Source organism: Hippocampus zosterae, chromosome 13, assembly GCF_025434085.1.
Source record: "Hippocampus zosterae strain Florida chromosome 13, ASM2543408v3, whole genome shotgun sequence".
NCBI classification, from domain to species: Eukaryota; Metazoa; Chordata; class Actinopteri; order Syngnathiformes; family Syngnathidae; genus Hippocampus; species Hippocampus zosterae.
The window spans coordinates 4492514-4509009 of record NC_067463.1 but is presented as its reverse complement, the minus strand read 5'-3'; the positions used below and the strand labels follow the sequence as shown (position 1 = coordinate 4509009).

The 16496-nt window shown below is 47.2% G+C and overlaps 2 protein-coding genes across 4 annotated transcripts in view; both read right to left on the bottom strand.

Annotated features, from left to right (window-relative positions):
• LOC127612838 (uncharacterized) overlaps positions 1-16496 on the bottom strand; it is a 99295-nt gene that overhangs the window by 30086 nt on the left and 52713 nt on the right. The window lies entirely within an intron of this gene.
• znf827 (zinc finger protein 827) overlaps positions 1-16496 on the bottom strand; it is a 72479-nt gene that overhangs the window by 13008 nt on the left and 42975 nt on the right. For 2 of the 3 annotated variants that reach the window (XM_052083604.1, XM_052083606.1), the window contains exons 5-8: positions 13612-13887; positions 3647-3898; positions 1339-1393; positions 1143-1243 (exon numbers count right to left, since the gene is read on the bottom strand). In XM_052083604.1, the coding sequence (XP_051939564.1) occupies positions 1143-1243; positions 1339-1393; positions 3647-3898; positions 13612-13887 (684 nt within the window). The remainder of the gene's footprint in view (positions 1-1142; positions 1244-1338; positions 1394-3646; positions 3899-13611; positions 13888-16496) is intronic. The other variant, XM_052083605.1, reaches the window with a different exon arrangement.

Here is a 16496-nt window from a genome sequence, read left to right as displayed (position 1 = left end):
ACGACGGGACACGTTTAACGTGGCCAACGGTCTAATTGACTAACTGAAGAGAGAGGGACACCGGCAGGACAGACACGGACGGACGGAATTGCGGTCAACCCAGCACGACTTCCGAGACAACATTAAAACCACACGCAGGGTTTTTGTTTCCACTGCAGGGAGGGTTACTACCCACAGTCAAGAACGATCAACAATAAAACACTACACTGTATGTCGCGCTTAGGACTTGAATCGGATGACTTCATCCAACGGAGAATAACATCCCACATCAACAAGTCTCATACTTTTGCGGGGTTTTTTTGTATTTGTATTCCGCCCCAGGTTTTCACGATTGTTGAAAACATTCCTTCCGTCTTGTCCAAGCCATTCCTCAAAGAATCTAACCTTTTGCAGAAAAAAAAACCAACAAAACGTGCCCAGCACAGTAAAAAGATGCAATTCCAGTTGATCAATTTAAGTGGATAAAAGTCCAAACCTTGAATATGAAATACAGTATTTAAAAAAGGCAAATGTGGTGCTTTCATTGTATTTATTCTGTATTTCTTTGTCATTTTGTCATGCTTTTTCATTTTTTTGTTCAGTCATGAAGTTTCATTGACCGTACTTGTATTTTCATTCTAACCTTTTGGCAACTGTCCAACGACATAGTGGCCGGAAAATACCCCACAATGCCGCATTCCCAATAACAAGTATTCAAATGTTCAAGACAAGTGGAACGAGGAAGCGCGGCTCACACGCAAAGCAGATAACGACTTAAAAGAGGAGTTGAGTTAAAGGGAGCAGCAGAGGGTTCAAAAGCACAAGGGAACCGCACGTGTGTGTGTGTGTGTGTGGGGGGGGGGGGGGGGTTGAATTAACTTCCAGGCCACTCTTTGACACCCAGGAGCCAATCAGCTTTCCATTAACTGGCAGTGGGACAGGTAAAGCTGGCACAGGCTAATTAACCTCCGGACCGCCGTCTGCCACAGCAAAGGGGACTGCGGGGCAGGCCCCGGGCAAGGGCCACACAGAGCCCAAAGGCTCGTCTGAGATCTAAACGAGGAGCTGGAGGTTGACGCAGTGTAGTTAATTGAGATGTGTGTGCAAATGTCTTTGTCTCCTCCTCTGTTTCACTACGAAAAGAGTGTGTGTGGGTGTGTTACCGTGAAAAGGCGCCCGGGTGGAAGAGGTGGCCTCTGCCGGGGAGGAGCTCTTAGAGTGCGAGTTGAAGGGTGATTGTCGAAAGCACTCGTCCAAGAACGGACTAGAAAAGACGCAGAGGAGACCAAGGCCACGTTTTCAACATATTTTTTTTCAATATGGATTTTTTTTTTATACAATACTTCATCATCAACTCACCTGTTGATTCCCACCATGTTACCGTCCTTGTGGTTGTTGGCTTTGCTCACTTTTTCTGGAAAACAAAAATAAGACAAGCACACTTAAGCACATAACAATAGGAATTGCCAATTTCGGTATTTGTTGTGTTTTGAAATGAAATGAATGGAAATGCAATTAATCTGACCCCCTCCCGCCACTAGGGGAAAAAACACACAAAGAAAGCATTCTATAATATTGAGTACATAATTAAAATGAAAAAAATAAAATAAAAAAAAAATCAAACAAAATAAATGGCCATTGTGCTGCTCATGCCTGCCTTGGCCACCAGGGGCAATGTAAGATATACAGAAGGCCATACTGTTCACAGGCATCCATACAGGCTCACTGTCGACATCTCAGCTAGGTTTATATATTGAAAACTTGGTAACATCTTTTTTTAGTCAGTAAAAACTTGATCACGAGCACTTTGGACCAGTTGCAGCTGTCAAAATGATTTGTATTTCCCCCCGCCCCCCCTCAGAACTGTAAAGAAGCTCTGACAACCCCTCTCTTCTAGCCACGGTGCAATCCAACAACATCCCTGGCCTTACCTGATTGACATTTATCAGCGGTTCGAACACGCTATGTCAAATCAGACAGAAAACATGCTGCCGACAGCCACGAAAGAGAAGGAGAAGCCGCACGTGCGACTTTCAAGGAGACGAGGAGCATCTCCAAAGCGGCCGAGTGCCCCCCCCCCCCGTCGTTCTCGCCGACCTTGCCACCGACGCATTTCTGAGGTCTTACCGCTGCGGGTAATTCATATTGATTGCTCATTGTGTGACAGCCTTGCACCGAGACCCCCGCACCCACCCACCTTCCACCATGTACCATTTCCCTTTGCATCCAGATACTCCTTTGTGGCAGTTGCTGCAGTTTGCCAGGCCCCAGAGATGCCCCGGTCTGCCTGGGTGGCAGCCCCCACCCCACCCCACCCGCATTTTGTCACACCACTCGCCAAGGACAGAGGTCTCTTTCCACGTTGCCATGGCAATGCGGCACGGGAGAAATGTAAAGGCGGGAGGGGGGCGGGTGCGCAGCCAAGTGTGCTTCAGCCGGCATGTCTGAAAACGAGTCAAGGGAGACAGAATGAGAGAAGGAGTGGATTGTGGCGGACATTTGTACAGCCCCGGTGGGGAGGTGGGGGCGTGTAAAGGTGGGTACGTACGCAAGGCTACATGCCTAAAGATAACCTAGTGTGTTAAATGCGTGTAAAATGTTCTCCCCTTCATGAAGAAGTACAAACAAGTGGCCAAACCGCTTCGATCTCAGCCATGTGGGCACTTGTACAGGAGAAGTAGTTTTACTCGACTCGAAAACCAGAGGATGGAAGTGGAAAGTTTTATCGTATCCATAGTGACTGATAAGCAACTTCATCAAGCACTGGCAATGTTTCGAAAATGAAGTATGTCTCCATTGAATATGTCCAACCATTTTCTGAACCGCTTTATCCAGACAAAAGTCGCGGGCGGTGCTGGAGCCTATCCCAGCTGTCTTTGGGCAGTAGGCGGGGGACATCCTGAACCGGTCGCCAGCCAATCGCAGGGCACACACAGACGAACAACCATCCGCGCTCACACTCCCACCTAGGGACAATTTTGAGCATTCAATCAGCCTGCCACACATGTTTTGGCAGTGTGGGAGGAAACCGGAGTCCCCGGAGAAAATCCACGCAGGCCCAGGGAGAACATGCACACTCCACACAGGGAGGCCGGAGCTGGAATTGAACCCGGTACCTCTGCACTGTGCGGTCGACGCGCTCACCACATATATGTATGATTCCTTTTGTGGTGCGTTTTAGTTTTACAGTCCACTTCAACTCACGTGTCTTTAAACACCCGAAAGCACGGGCGCTTTCACAACATAGGAACTCGCATCTACACATTGCAACGTTGGGGACGTTAATCGTTTTTCTTCGATCAGAACGTTTTGAATGAAAATCATGATGACATGTCGATGAATCGCCCAGCCTTATCCATAATGGCAGAATGTGAAACTTTTACATCATAATTGTCCACAGCAGTGACCGACTCCATTAAAGACTCGTCTAACGAAAGAAATGAATTTGGAATAAATGTCCAAAGTGGTGACGGCTGCCCAACTTCATCAGGACTCACACCTATTTAAGCTTCAATGTCAGCCACGTGGTCACTCGTGATAAGTCGCGTCCTTGACTTTACAACGGCGAGGACACAAATGGAAGGTTTTACAGCACGCGCGCGCACACGCACATCTGCCGTCCTTGCTGTTGCTTGAGGCGGTTGGACAAACGTGTTTCGAAACACACCTGACAATTTGAAGAGGAGCTCGGAGGCCATTTTGACCGAGATGTCCTGGGAGAAGAGGTCCTTTTGGGGGCGCGGCAGAGGCTCCAGGGCTGGCTCGGTCTTGTCGCGCGTCCCTAAAGTGCCGAAAGCCAGCAGGTGGGGAGGCGGAGCAGGTGGGGGGACGGGCAAGGAAACTTCGGCGGGGGCCGGGTCAACCTCCATGGGCTCCGCTTTTACCTTCACCTTCTGGAAGTGGCCGTCTTTGTTGTTCTCTGTGCGGGAAGAAGATTCGCTCGTCATGCTTGAAGCACAAAAAAACGGCAAGCTGAACTGTCGAAGTCTCCTGCTCCAAATATCCATTGCTTCCGAAACCTTGACTATCGATGCTAACGTTAGCATGCTACGCTGACCTTTTCATAAGGCAAAGCTACGACGTTTTGTGTAGTCTGACCGCAAACTTTCAGTGGGAGTAGCGCCACACAGATTGATGCCTCTGTTTTTGAGGAGCGCTTTAACATTTGCCAAACCGCTGCTTAGCGCAGCGAGTCGACCGACGTTCACCGCCACCATACGGCGCTTGTTTCTCAAGTTTGCGATTGGACAAATGACGGCTCGTATCGCGAAGAAGACTCGGGAGTTGGATCACATGTATCTCGAGGCATCACTGTTCTGTAATTCCGCACATAAATTCTGCCTTAAATTCAACACTTTCCTTTTATGTGCACGAGACTTGATGTCAAAGTTGTACTACCCGGCGTGTCATCTCACACGCTGAGACTCACTTCAGTGGACAGTTATTCACAAGCTGTTTTTATTGCTCGATAACGTGTCATTTCGCGCGCAGGCACACGGCGTTCAGCCAGTCTCCGTGCAAAAGCTGCCGTGTGACTGATGCTCAACTTCAACAAGACTCATGAAGGAAATCTCCTTTGAATGTACATTGGAGTGATCGATGCACAAAATTGATGTCAAGACTTTGACTGCATTCAAATAAAAATCACTGTAGCGACCGGCGCTCCGTGTCATCAAGAATTTGTACACACGCACAGAAGGAAACCGCTTTTGAATAGCTGCCCACTTATGATGTTGGACCTGTAGTTAAGTCACAACTGCATTACGAATACGCCGCCGCCTAAGCTCGGAGAGTCGGTCGGTGGGGGCATTCCGAACAGACGCCACGTCTCGCTTAACTATTTTGAGCGCGCCTGCTTCACGTCACCTATTCAACTGGACTCGCCCATTGAGTCAACGGCGTTTGTGCTCAGTCAAGCCAATCATCAACGTCGTGGCTATCATACACATTTTGGCGGACCCAGACACCACAGACCTCGCTTTACCCCCTCCCCCCCTTCCCTTCAGATGCTGGCGTGACCTCGCAGTGCCCTCGAACCCAGATAAACACACAGCTAAGTGTATAAAAGTTTGGGCTGCTTCTTGGATTTGCAGGTTGTATTTCTGCCGATATGAATGACAGAGAGAGAAGCTCAAATGTAGACATTTATTGAAAAGAATATGTATGATGAATCACATTCTCGGGAGTAATAACGTGTGAATGTGGTTACGACCATTTGGTTCGAGGCCAAAAAGCTTGTGCACATTTCACGGCAATTAAAATTTGATGGCTTAAATTGCATTTGGTGGCAAACAGATTGCAAGCGTCGGATGTGTTAATGAATGCACACACGGTGCTTTGTAATAATTATGCCCGCTATTGCTGGTTTGAGGTAGCAATATAGCAAGTCTTGACATTTTTACTTTTGAGTATCGTGTACAAAAATGAGTCCGCTTTGTCAACAGAACATTGGGATGTTTCTCAAAGAGGGAAGCAACTGTTGAGGAGAGTCAAATACTTTTTGCACAAAATGTCAGTTGACATCAAGACATTGCTTTTTGTATTACACCCCGCTCCCTTTTTTTTTAGTTAACCCTTTCATGCACCAATAATATAAGCTGGAACCTGATAGGTTCTCCACTCTAGTAACCGCTGTCCCTGAAAGGGCTAAAATCAAAATCTCCATATATTCCAATTTAATTTTAAAAAAATAATTCATTGTGTGTGTATACACATATATTTTATACTGTATATTTCTGCGAAAATGAAATGACCCGTGATCCGCAGTGAATCAATGTATCCTTGGGTCAAAACAAAGCTGTACACCAAATCATCAAAAATAAATTAAAAAATAAATAAAATAATTTTTGGGGGGCGTGCCGGGAGCAAACAAACAAAGGCACAAGAAACCCTTGGGGGAGTTCATAAAAGTCCAGGTGGCAGTTTGATTGGTGGGCAGAACAAAGGGAGAGGATACAGACAGCCATCAAACCCCTCTAATCCCTTAATCGGGCGGTCGTGTCGGTCTCGGAGATGTAGTGGCGGTGGGGGGGGGGGGGGGGGGGACGGTGCTTGGCAGGCTTTAAGGGGGTATAGCGGGTCAACCAGGGGACGCTTGAGCATCAGTCACTGGATCGCTACCTTCAATAACTGAGGAGGAAAAAAAAACACGTGCTAAATGTCACGACGATGAACTTGAACTCCTACACCCCGCCGACACAAACATGTTTACCGGCGTTACCCGGAGATGGCACGCCATGGGTGGGAGGTATCTGATGGAGAACATCCGGATCCCCTCTCTCAAGTCCACTTGTCACCACATAAAAGAGGAAAAATATGGCCCGACTCCCACGCCGATGATACTTTTTCTTTGACCTCATGTTCTGTTGCCATAAAAAGAAGTCCGCTTACGCCTTCACCCTGCTTCAGACTACAACGGAACCACCCAAACCCAAAAGTGCTACAATTTGGAAAAAATAAGCCTCAAATAAAACAATCAGCGACCAAGCGGAGAAAGTAATGTGTAAAAATTTAGGGCTGAAAGGAGTATTTTTTGAAATATCTGGGAACGTTTGGGGGGGATTGTTTTTGTTTCAGGAACTACAAGTATCGAGAACTAAAATTTACTGCAATTGTAAATGAAAGTTTCTGTTAGCTTTTACTTTTTTCCGGAGACGCAGGAACTGTTGGAAACATTTCGCTCTCGAGGGGGGCAAAAGAAAAAATGTTCATGATTTTTGGTAGGCCCACAACATTTTTCCTCCAGGTACATGCACAAGGTTACTTGAAGCACTTGTGCGTAGAAGCAATTTTTGCTTTGTGAGAGACTTGTCGTCACTTTTATGACACGCACAGCTGTTGAAGAGCCGTAGAACTTCACTTTTCCGTCTCTTTTGTTCTAGCATATATATTTTTAGCAAGCGTGCTGTAAAATATTGCAAGTCCTTCGAGTATATCACAACTGCTGAAGCTTTTAAAAACTAGGAAGAGTGCTCCCGTTGGGTCCCGCTAAACATCCCTCGCATAAAAAATGAGCTCAGTTAATGCGACACGATTGCCGTCTTTTTTTTTTGTTGGCGTCCTTGATTGTGAAGCCACTTGATGCTTTTTTTTTTCAGTGGTTGAACCTGTAAATGAGTCAACGCGTTTTCTGGAGTGAAGGTGGCTTGTTGTTGATGAAATATTAAATGTAGTAAATCCGCCAGTGAACTCTTTAGCGGTGCTTGAGTTCAATACTGTAAATACAATACGTTCTATGTGTGAAGAGGCGAGGAAGATTCCGTTTCTTGCACTATTTTTATTTATTTATTTCAAAACACATTGAAGAAAATCGTCTGTCGCATAATTCGTATCGTTTCCGCACGAAATGGGTCTATTATGCATTAGGCGCATATTGTATGTTGAGTTTTAAATTGTACCGTACTGATAATGGGATTCAAAATCGTCATCAGATTGCTTGCCTTTCCCCTTTTCACCCATAGGAGTACTAACCAGTAGAAAGTGTATTTGAAAAATGTTTTTAAGACCCATTGCAACATCACCAACTACCGGTTAACCATTTACTAACTCAACCAATTTGCATAGTTTTGTTTTTTTTTCGTCTGGAGAGCCCAGCAGCAATTCCCTAGAAAATTCCATTTATCACGATTTCTGTAATAAGATATCGCTAAAATGCCCATTTAAGTGACAATATTAGCGGAGGAGTCGGTAGCGTTGGCCAGCGGCTGATAGCTGGCCGGTTTGACAGTGAAAAGCAGTATGATGGAAGATTCTGGTAAAGATCCGATAGGAAGGCAGGCAGGCAGGCTGGCAGGCAAGGGTCCTTGTGGGGTTGGCGGCATAGAAAGCAGGGTGGTAACATTTCTCAAGATGAGGCAGAGAAAGGTCCAGATGGCCCAAGCCTCGTGGCCGATACCGATATTTGAATGCAGATAAACCAATTAATCAGCCGATGAACTTCAACGTAAACTATTGTAAATGGTACGCTGAATAAAATAACTTATAAGAAATAAATCAATGACGGGCAAATATTTGACCGTTTTACCACCAACCGATTTTTGCAGATTTTAAAAGCGCTAATGTTGGCCGATTAATCGGTCGGCACCTCGTTTTCACCAATCGGCTTGGTTCAGTTTGGTTGAAGGCAGAAAACGAACGAAATGTTTGTGGAATTGTAGGTGGTAACGCAACTTCAAAAAGTGAGCCTGAATGGCTCTGTGCAATGTATTGCACATATACTAGGAATAAATGACAACAGCCAGCTGTTATTTCGTGTCGAAGTAAGTGAGAAAGCCCGGAGGTTGTTGTGTTTTAAAGCGATAAACTCTTGACTTCCCATGTCAACAACGATTCAGTCGAGTGCGGCGCACACGCACACTGACGGGTAAATAAAGGCACGGCGCGTTAATAACCCCCAAAAAACGCATTGGCCCACTTTGACGCGTCGGCATGCAAAGCTGGCCGCAGCGCCCGGCATAGGAGTAGACGGAAGGCTAAGGGGGCGGGGGGTGGGGGCATTGTCAAACGATGCCAGAAAAAGAACACCTGGGGGTAGCGTAGGGGAGAGGGGAGACGGCTCAATTCAAAGTGACAACCCCCCCTCCCCTACATGGTACATCCGAGTCTACCCCCGTCCTTGCTCTGTTATTCCGCATCCATCCTGCCCCCCCCCCCCCCCCCCCCCATGCACATCTCCTTCCTCCACTCTCTCCAACCTGCTCGTCAGACAGGGGGTGAAGAGTTCAGGCCGCTTCAAAGGGCTGCAGTGTGGAGACGGCGTGTCATGTGGGAGCTGCAGACTTCACACACATCTGCTGCAGCTACCATTGAGCCCCGGCTAAACCAGCTCGCAAACAGCCATAAACATAAGTCACCATATAAGGTTGACGCAACAACAAAAGGGGACGGGGGCAGAGGAGGGGGGGGGACAACTGTGAGGCAGCAGCGGTGATAAACAAGGAGACAGAAAGAACTCCGCTCAGGTTGAGAAGCTGGGAGGGGTCAGTGAGCGGCCACACACCGAAGGGTGCACGGTGAGGACAGCCGCCCAAAACCAAGTGCAGGGTTTACATGACGCCAGATTACGCCACCGGTGTCAATTGACATGGCCGGGTGATTGCATTGTGTTGCGTGGTGTGTGGTGCGCGAGTGCGTGTGTACGTGTGGTATGTCTCTATCCAGTGTGGGTGCTACTTTTTCGGAGGGGTGTAATGAAGGATGAATCAGAAAACTGGTTGGGATTAAAAAGATGTGAATGCATTGGATCAAACCAAATCGTTTTCCTTTACAAAAAAATCCACAAATACCACATTCGGGCAGCTTTGATTTGCGAGGCTTACTAGCGGTAACGTGAGCCGGGTGTGAGATGAGACATCAAAGATGTACAACCAACGTGGTATTTGAATTTGGCTTTGCAAAGCACACAAATTACTTTTGACTTCTCCACCAAGTGTTAAGCGAGTAAAATTGAGAGTAAAAATCCCTTTACTTGGCGTTTGTCCAGTTCACGCCAAAGACTCCTCTAAGTTGAGCTGCACACGTGAGGAAGTAAATACAAATAAAACTGTTTTTATAAACTACTTTTAACTTTGACAGAATATATATCAGGCCATGGTCATGTTACATTACTTTGACACCATCTGGTGGCATCTTGGTGCGGTGCCATGCATCGATCATAAACTCGGGGGAGGGGGGGGGCTTAGTCAGGCCAGAGCCTTTTGGCAATTACAAACCTTTTCGTGTGAGTGTTAGTTACATGAGGATTTTCGCACAGGGCTCATTCGCTATGTCGGAGCTTCACTGTCGTTGCGTCGGTCCCTATTGAATCATCCTTTGATAGCCAACGGTAGTCCATCACTCTTGTTTGAGGTGAATGTGCAGGCAGGTCATTTGTAGTCTGCAAGCTCCTCAATGGTCAGACTGGCTTTTGATTCCAACGAGTGCCAGCGAGCACAACGTGTGATTTCACACCTATGGCAGCAACACCGAGCTGGCAAGTGGGCATCACGGCTGTTACCCGCATTGATGCCACTCTGTCAGGGCGCCACCGTACATCGGTCCCCCCCCATGCCTTACCCCACAAACACCAGAGCCCATCTGCTGGTGCGCCTTTAGTCGGTGGCGCCGGGGACTATTTAGCCCAGCGTAATTAGCCCCCAGACACCAGCAGCCTGTTTTTCCCCCCCCGTTTTTATTAGTTTTTAAACAGATGTGGGTGGTTGCATGACCGTCCAATGTGTGATAAGAAAGTGAGGAGCGATGAAGTGGAGGGTTGTGAGTTTGGGGGCTGGGGAAGGGAGGGGGGGTGACCTAGTTAAAAACGGGATGATGCAATTCATGTTACCACACAATGTGCAGTAATGATGACAACACGGCTTATGTTCATATCATATATCCCCAAGTCTATCACAGGTCATCTTTTGTGATGATTTTTAAGCAATCGTCAGCACCGCGCGCTCCTAGAAAAAAGAAGAGCAGAGAAGGTCCGCTACTAAGCGGTAGCAACAGAACATATGCCAGTGAGTATGTGTAGAATGTTGTTTGTACGCATTGCTGCTCTCGCAGTTGTTACTCATTTCATTATTATTCCGATAGCCCGTCTGTGGCATTTTGCAATTTCTAATATAATTTCTGCAACTGAAGATTTTTGTTGTGGTCGATTAATCGATCATTCAAATCCAACCTTTTATTGAAAAGGCCTACATTGATTTCCTGCACACAACTACGGTATGACACATTGGGACGCTCCGGCTAAGACTTAAACCCGCTCTGACTGACAAATCACATTGAGGGGCGGGGGCCCCTCAATGTGATTTGCGTATTATGCATCCTTATTGCATTATGGCTGCTCTCCCGCTGACCCCTCTGCAGTGGACATAGAGAGGAGGTGATTGTGCGGACGCCCTTGAACCTCCTGACTGTAATCACATGTGACTGTGAACGCGCCGACCTTTCCCTGGCCCCCTTCTCCTCATCCTTACATCTCCTCCTACCCCCACCCCGGGGTCACTCCAGGGTCCAGACTCTTGTCAAGGCTGTCACTCTCCACAATCCTCTCCCATCCACCCTCACGTTGCCCTGGCAACTACCGGCACTGCGCTCTGAGGACAGAGAGCGAGCGAGCGAGTATCAGATGAACGGTTCGTCATCTTTTGTCTAACTTGGGTCAACCGAGCAGCGGCACAGGAGAATAGTGTAAAATGACATGAAAGATCCTGTCCGTACACAGGAGGTGGAAGCTGTACAAGTACAGGATAGATGTACTTTCTACACAAATAGTCAAGATACTCAAATGGCAAAAATACCACATCGGAGACTTAACGATGGAATTCGTCTGCCTTTGTCTTTCGCACGGAACACAGCAAGCTGTATCTGCGAGCCCTTTCACGCAGCAACTCAGCATCGCTGCAATGAGATGCAGTTCATCTTTCACTTCCAGGCCATGTTGCAGACTGTGAACTCCAATATACAATAAGATACTTTGCAATAGAAATGGAAGGCTTTTAGGTGCGCCTTTTAGTGCGGAAAACACGGTACTTTAGTTCAACAAAATTTGATGGTTTAATTGCACCTGGTTGGTGTTGAAATGTACAAAATGTAATTGTGTTCTCTGGATTGGTTTGACAGTCAACTTTTCAACTTGGAGGCTTTGCAACCACCTGGTCAACAATTTTGTCGTCTGAACGTGAGAAGCTCCATGAACTCCTCTGGGTAGCTTTGCTCTGCTCAACACAAAGTCGGAATTGAGTAAAGAGCTCAGAACAATCAAGAGAGATTCTCCCATTCTTTTGTCAAAATCAATGAGACCACTCTTTGCCGAGCAATGAACCGACAGTGACATCCAATTGCTACGATGCACCCGAATCATCTAAATCAAAGCCGATTTCCCAATTCAAATTTTGTTACACCCGAGGTAGAAACACCACACTAGTTTTAGTGCCCACAAAGAGGTGACACAAGCTACAATGAAGTCAAAGGAAACTCCTGATCCGCAGCAGTGGAATAGGAAGACGGGTGTGTGCTCGCAGCAGCTTATTACTGAGTTTATCACAAGTATGCCAACCAGAATGTTTTTTTATTTTTTTTTTATTTAGACGTTTTCCAAATAACAACTCAACACCGAACTCGTTGGCACACAGTTGACATTTTTAAATTGCCTGAGAGTCACTCTGCAGCAATGGACAAACAACACACTCCAAGTCGACCTGGCATTCACAGCTCATTTTGGACTCAAACAAACGGAGGCAAGCGATTTAGCAATGACGCACCAGTTTCCAGAGGCGAAATCATTTTGCGCCATTACCATGTAACCGGGGAGAGGGGGGTGTCTCGGTTGCATTAGACCAAGGGTCTCATTTTCTAATTGGTGGCCTCAGAATTTATTTATTTTTAGGTTGGGGGCAAAACAGTAGAAACAATCTTTAATATACCTAATAGGCTGGATTTACACTGCAGGGTCCAAGGACTATAATTCCATTTTTTGCTCTCAAGTGACTATGCTTCATGGCAGTGTGAAGGGGAAAAAAAATAGTAAAGGTATACCACAAAAGAAAGCCACCCATATTGTACCCCCTTTCAAAGTGTTTCAGTCTGGCGGAGTACAGCTAAGAATGAACTTGTTGTTTGGCCAAACACGCAGAACGCCGTAGCAAAAAATATCAATAACAGTGCGTGACCTGGAAGCGTCTCAATTCTCTCAGTAAATGCAATCGTTTAAGAGATACCAACACCAGGGAGGTCATGTTGTTGTTGTGAGCCATTTCACACAAAAACTACTGGCTGTAGCTTGGCGTGTGGGTCAAGGAGGATTTTAATCGTTTAACATTGCTAAGCACGACATTTTTTTTCTTATTACGCTTGAAGGTATGCGAGCTACAGACTGCACTTCTAGCAATCTACAGTCATTATAAATAAAACGTGTTCCTCGGTCAATGATAATCCTATGATGGCAAAGGAACCAAATTTTGTTTGCAAGTCAGAACTTGCGGGAGTTTATGACCAACCTTCAATCAAATTATTTCTATGGAAAATACATTTTCTTTTGGAAAACAAATACCAAAATTGGTGAGTGGTTAGCGCGTCGACCTCACAGTGCAGAGGTCGTGGGTTAGATCCCAGCTCCCTGTGTGAAATTTGCATGTCCCAGGCCTGCGTGGGTTTTCTCCGGGTACTCCGGTTTCCTCCCACATTCCAAAAACATGCGTGGCAGGCTGATTGAATGCTCTAAATTGTTCCTAGGTGTCAGTGAGAGCGCGGATGGTTGTTCATCTTTGTGCCCTGCGATTGGCTGGCGACCGGTTCATCGTGTCCCCGCCTACAGCCGAAGACAGCGGGGATAGGCTCCAGCACCCCCCATGACCCTTGTGAGGATAAGCGGATCAGAAGGTGGATGGATGGATGGATAAATACAAATACAAAAACATAAAAGATTGAGTTAGTCGGGTTGGCCGTTTACCACGTAGCGCAGTTTGAGCATCGGCTCCATACTGCTTGCGAGTGTATTCATTTTGTATTTGACTGTTCGGCCAGCCTGTTTTACAGGTTTCAAATGATCAGGATCGTTGTCATCAATACATTCCCAGTACCAGACGATGGGATGCCACAGTGGTACCTTGCCCTGACATGTACAGATGCCCAAGTGTGTATTCATTCTACCTGAAAGCTTGATCAGCAACTCTGAGGCCACTTTCATGTTGATGTCTTGGCTCAGTAAGCTGTTGGCAGCCGGTGGGCTCCCTTGGGTGGGTCTGAGGGACCCCGGGCGGTCGGAAGCTGCTGCAGCGGAGCCTGTTATCCCATCCTGGCAGAATGTCCCGGGGAAGCTCGGTGGGATTTGACACTGGGAGGCCGGTCTCGGACTCAAGGCTTCCTCTGTTTTGGGTTCTTCCTTCACGTGGAAGGGCGACTTCAATGCCTCCCTCTGGTTGGCTGCTGTGGAGAATAAAAAGATGGTGGAATTGTGTTTGTAAATTGGCAATGTGAACCGCATACACGTTGAAAAAAAATCAATAAGCAAGCAACATTAAGCATACATTGGCGGCTTCACTGCATGCGGTACACCAGCAGTCCGTGAACCACACTTTGAGAAACATCAACTAATCCCCACCTCAAATCATTTATTTCGCCGACTTTATTCTCAACTTTCGTCCTCCTACACGTCTGTGATCCCCCTCCCATAGTGAGACTCTCGCGCAACTTGCATACACGGCGATATAAATCACGGCTTCGTCATCCTTATCTGGCAATCGCCGAAGGACGCAGCCTTCTGGAGCTTCTGGAGAGAGCTGTCACACCAACGCCGCCACCGTCGCTTCGCAGATGTCTTCAAGAGAAACTGGGCCACATCTAATCCGTCTTAGATGAATAATTAATAATTAGCCACGGAGCCACCTCCAATAAAAGCCCGCTTTGTATCTCATGTCGCATCTCATTACACAGTGTGCCAAACCAAGACTTTCGAAAGACATCTAGCTTCAAATTTTCATTAAAAAAAGTACACCGTGTTATGGCTGACTGTTTGTCATGGCACAGCCTTAAACAGTGCTTCTGTGAGATAAAGATTGTCCAGGTTGAGGGTCATCGTTCACAATCAGAAGCCTGTCCACAGTAGAAATCGACACCTCTACCACCCCACCACAGGACCATCTCACCTAACATCTCTACCAGCCAAAGGCCCGCCAACGCTTTCATCCCGCCTCATCCATCTGCGCCGACTCGGGGCCCCTCTGATTAATGAGTGTCATGCCGTCGGGGTAGAGGGCTCAGCAAAAACGGGACAGGTGCCATGTGGTGAGCAATGCCACAGTGCCACACCATGGCATGCCTGGGTTCAGGGGGTACATGTAATTCAAGAGGGAGAAAAGCCAGCGAGGGGGGTGGGCGGTGTTGGTGGCAGGGCAACCTTCAAGTTCACGGGCAGTGGTGCAGGGGTCGCAGCCTGTACCAGCTGGAAATGTCACGTCGTCGGATGTAGGCGGGCAGGCTAAGTATAACCTGGTCAGCACTAGGAAGGACGTCCTCTAATTAGAAGCATGTCAGGCCATGTTGGATCTGACGGGGACAGGACATTTACTCGCCCATTTTACAAAACACGTTTTTTTTTTTTTTACATGAGCAGATACACGCACTCATAAAAACAGAAGACAAAGCTGCAAGCAGAAATGCCCTCACCCGCATTCCATTTTTCATGGCCATTCTCCTGTACAGTATAGACAGGTCAGGCCCCCGCAGAACATAAGCAATCCTGCCAAAGAATGTGAGTGCTCTTACTGTATATGCAATTTAATGTCAAAAAGTGTTGCTGCACCGTTTGTGTTCAAACATCAGTCGTATATATGTGGGCGGCATGGTGGTCGACACCGTCCGTTTCACAGTGCACAGGTTCGAATCCAGCCCTTTGCTCCTCCCTTTGTCGTCATGGACAGAGAGAACAATTCTCCCACCCAGCCAATCAATCAAACTTGTAGAGCGCTTTTCATACAAGACCATAGAACTTGAAAATGCTTGACATTGTTTTAAAAAATAAATAAATAAATAACCCGACCCGCGGCCACCCCTACCACCCACAAGGACCCAAGCACGCAAATGCGCATGGACAATATATAAAGGTATAAGAGGAGCAGATGACGAAAAGAACGAGGAGACATGAAACGTTTCGGTAAAGTGCTGCTTCTACAAGTAGTAACTATTGGCTAGTTGCAAGTCGCCATGGTAACAAAAGCTGAACTGGTCGTTGGCCCTACGGTATCAGGGGTGGGGCGATGACACAGGACCACCCCTCATTTCAAACAGTGTGCACAAGCGGACGTTCAGAGTACTGTAATTCTTTATCCCACGTGTGTTTTGATGTAAGAATGCCATTTTATTAGGATCAATGGGAGTCATCTCCCATTGATCCATTGATCCCATTGAGAATCTGTAAAGATACGCGGGCGCCCACAGTGTAACAACCGTTGCGGTCTTAAAATCGGCCTGAGCCCGCATTTCCGAATTGCATACCGACGCTTCTCCCGAGCTTTTAACATCCTTCTTAACAAAAAGAGCAAGCATTCCGCACAAGTAACGATTCAATCCTGACAAGGCCGAGCTCATGCTGCAGCCTTTTTTTTGTCTGTCAGAATCTCACAAACACAACACGGGAGACAAGTGTCCAGTTTTTCTCGCATGTCATGGTGTGAATCGAGCCGAGAAGCAGACGGAGGGTGTCTTTCTGGGTGACTGGCCATCTCCAGCTCCCGAGTCTGCTCCCTTTCTGCCGCCGCCGCGACGCTATCAGTCTGTCTGCGTGGTATCACAGCCTTCTGACACCTGCCACCGACGCTACATACATTGGTGTTCTTTTTACCCGCGCCTCCGCCGCCTCCCGCATTTCTCGCCTCGTGCCTCATCCGTCTCGCTGCCAGGCGCTTGTCCGCCGCGCCTCACCTCACGCTCCGCGGCCAGGCCCGCCGTCAAATAACTTCATTAGCTTTCCACCTCTGTCACGCCGACCTGCTTTCCCTCTGACAATTGGCTGCTGTTTTATACCGGAGGTAGAAGGA